The sequence below is a fragment of the Rhinopithecus roxellana genome, chromosome 10 (assembly GCF_007565055.1).
Source record: "Rhinopithecus roxellana isolate Shanxi Qingling chromosome 10, ASM756505v1, whole genome shotgun sequence".
In the NCBI taxonomy this organism is placed as follows: Eukaryota; Metazoa; Chordata; class Mammalia; order Primates; family Cercopithecidae; genus Rhinopithecus; species Rhinopithecus roxellana.
This window is the reverse complement of record NC_044558.1, coordinates 122,240,378-122,243,660: the sequence shown is the minus strand read 5'-3', so window position 1 is coordinate 122,243,660 and position 3,283 is coordinate 122,240,378. Positions and strand designations below refer to the sequence as shown.

Below are 3,283 nucleotides of genomic sequence, written 5' to 3'. Positions count from 1 at the left end.
CTCCCATAATTCCCATGTGTTATGGGAGGGACTCAGTTGGAGATAATTGAATCATGGGAGCAGTTTCTTATTCACAGCTGTTCTCATGGTAGTGAATAAGTCTCACGAAACTTGATGTTTTTATAAGGGGTTTCCGCTTTCACTTGGTTCTCATTCTCTCTTGACTGCCACCATGTAACACATGACTTTCGCCTCTGCCATTATTGTGAGGCCTCTCCAGCAGTGTGGAACTGTGAGTCAATTAAACCTCTTTTTCTTTATAAATTACCCAGTCTTGAGTATGTCTTTATCAGCAGCATGAAAACAAACTAATACAGAGACTATATAGAGAACATTTACAAATCAGTAACAAAAACAGAAAGCAACGAATCAAGCTAAATAGTTGACAAAAGGTTTAAACAAACATTTCATAAAAAGAGGTTTTATGAATGACCCAAAGCACATGAAAAAATGTTCAGCCTCACTAGCCATTAGGAAAATGTGAATTAAAACTATGATGAGATGCCATTACATTCTGACTAGAATGGCCAAAAAATAAATAAATAAAACAGAGTACCTACCAACTGTTGGCCAGAATGTGAAATAACTGAAACTCTCGTATATTGCTGGCAATAATATGAAATGGTGCAGCCACTCCATAGAACTCTGGCATTTTTTTTTAAGTTAAACATACACTTATCATATGATTTGACATTTTTACTCGTAGGTATTTACTCAAGAGTGAGAAAATTGTATATCCAGAAGAAGAGACACACATGAATGTTGATCCAGTTTTATTTATAATGGCCAATGATTGAAAACCATTGGAATGTTCATTAACAGGAAAGATAAATTTTTTAATGTGGTATATCCAATACTACTCAGGAATACTGCTCAGGAACAAACTGCTGATTAATACAACAAAATAGAAGAACTTCAAAAGCATTATGCTGAGTTAAAGAAGCCTCATATATAATAGTGCACACTCAATAACTGTATGTGTGTGTGTGTGTATATATAGCATCTATGTATCTATAGCCATATAAATTCTAAAAATCAAAGAACTTTCTTATTGTTACCAAGAGCAGATAAGTAGTTGCTTGGGAAAAGGGCTGGTGAGGAGGGGTAAACTGCAAAGGGCACTGACATTGTGGCCACACAGGTGTATACTATTGTCAAAACTCTAACCGAAATGTGGACTAACATGTTGCATTTTATTATATGTAAAGTATGCCTCAATAATATTTATTTTAAAAGGCATAATGTAAAATATGTATGTACACATACATACAATATAATTCCTAAAAAGCACTTGTCTTTTTATGTGGCAGTTACTCATATTAAACTTTTTTTAACCCATCAGTATAGTAATAGTGGCAAGTCCAAACTTCCCTTAATTCTATTCCAAATAACTGTTCTAGTTATCTGTAATTCACCATTTAAATAAGACTACATGATATAATAATTACCTAAATCACCCATCCCAATGAGTGATTTAGAATTGAAGAGCCATTGCCAGACAAAAGACTGTAGATTTACAATTAACATCTAAGTATGCTGTAGTATATGTTTTTAATTTACAGTAGAATCTACCAATGATTTCCTCAAATAAGTTTCAAATTCCTAATAATGTAGAAATATATGTCATAAATACATAATATTCTTAGGTAAGATGCTATTATAGAGAAGAATTTTTAAAAATTGTAGTGACCACCTTCACAATAGAAGAAACCAGGGAAAGTATAAAATATTTTTAAACTCCTTATAGACTCCCATTTCTGTCTACAATATTCAATAATCTGTGGTCTGAATGGCTTATGAAATTGTGAGTTTCTCAACGTTTAGCCCATACCTTAGCTGCCACCAAAAGAGAGGCCTGTCTTAACTTAGGGTTTCCTAAAATCAGAAGAAAGGAGTGGCTTGAAGGATAGAAGACTCCAATCGTCTGACAAAGCATGTGGATCAGTGTATTCTGATACAGCTCAGAAATCCATGATATGAGAATACATAGAAAGAAACTGGCATAGAGTAAAAGGAATGAGATCACAATTTTCAACGCATTTATGTGGGCCTTGGTCCTGGGGTCTCTGTGTCCTTTGTAATTGAGCTGCATTTTCTGGAGATGTTTCCACAAGGAGAAACTTAACAGGAGAAAAGAGATGAGGGCCACAGTAAATGGTGTTAGACTGAACATAGTCATAGTGAATTTGACCGGCACTGAAAATGTTGGAAAGCCACTCATACTGAAATTCCAAATTGTGTTTCTTTCATATTGGTCCAGCCAGTCTTTAATATGTATGTTTATTTGTATCAGATTTAAAAATAAGAAGACCAAGGTTCCCAGCAGTATCATCAGAATCACTTGGTTTACTCTCCACTTCAAATAGAGAAAAGCAGGGCTAGAGAAACTCGCTATTTTGAGCAAATAAAAGATGCTGAGGATTGTAGCAAGCCAGAGACTGAAGTGATTAGAAACTACCCAGCTAAAAATCATAATTCTTAACCCTGTTCCAGACACAAATATGGCTAGATAATGCAGAGCTAAAAACCAACTTACTAATATTTCCCAGATCAGCCCAATTCTGGAGATTGCCAAGAAAATGAGGATTTTATCAACTGAGGACAGCTGTCTTTTACTGACCCAGTCAATGCAGTTTATCAGTACTATAAATCCATTGCTCAAATTCCCAATTACGAATTCTGCAATTATTACAAGAGTGAGGATACTCGACAGGGCACTTTCCATGTCAGAACCGAGAAAGTTCAAAGTCTAATATCACTGCTGGTTATTCACTGATCTAAAATGCTATTCATATCCTTAAGTGGACAGTGGAGTTCTTCTTCCTTCTCCTTTTTCTGCTCCTTCTTTCATTGTTAGCTCAATGTCAAGCGGAAATTTCTAAAGTTTGCTGATTGATCTTCACATAGCTGTACTGGTGACATCTTTTTTTCCTTCAATTTCTCTGCTGAGCCCCAGCTAAGAAATTTATGTCTTCACCATGGGCAGAAATATTTCATAGATGATTATGAAGGAAAGTTAAACTCACATTTGCCTCCATGCAAATAAAGATGTATTCTCTTTCATTGTTTTGTATATTTTTGCCTTCTCTGAGTTGTAGAAAATTTGATTCAACCAGCTTGAGTTCTGAGGCACAAATATTATAAAAATCTGATTCATAGAATATGTAGCTAAATGAAGCTTTTATGGCTAATAGCGTAGCCAATGAAGATTTATAAAATATGCAAAGACAGACCTATGCTATTTCAAAAGAGTGCTCAATTTCTTGTGGAGCTAAAGCTGGAT

General features: G+C 34.8%; 1 protein-coding gene across 1 annotated transcript; it reads right to left on the bottom strand.

The window, feature by feature from the left end:
- Positions 1-1,360: 1,360 nt before the first annotated feature.
- TAS2R13 (taste 2 receptor member 13) lies at positions 1,361-2,981 on the bottom strand. The gene has a single exon (XM_010388783.2). The coding sequence runs from the start codon at positions 2,723-2,725 to the stop codon at positions 1,814-1,816; it is 912 nt and encodes a 303-aa protein (XP_010387085.2). The 5' UTR covers positions 2,726-2,981; the 3' UTR covers positions 1,361-1,813.
- Between the last annotated feature and the right edge of the window lie 302 nt (positions 2,982-3,283).

Bases quoted from the DNA above. Each gene is read 5' to 3' on its own strand.
- TAS2R13 (XM_010388783.2), bottom strand. From the start codon at position 2,725: ATGGAAAGTGCCCTGTCGAGTATCCTCACTCTTGTAATAATTGCAGAA.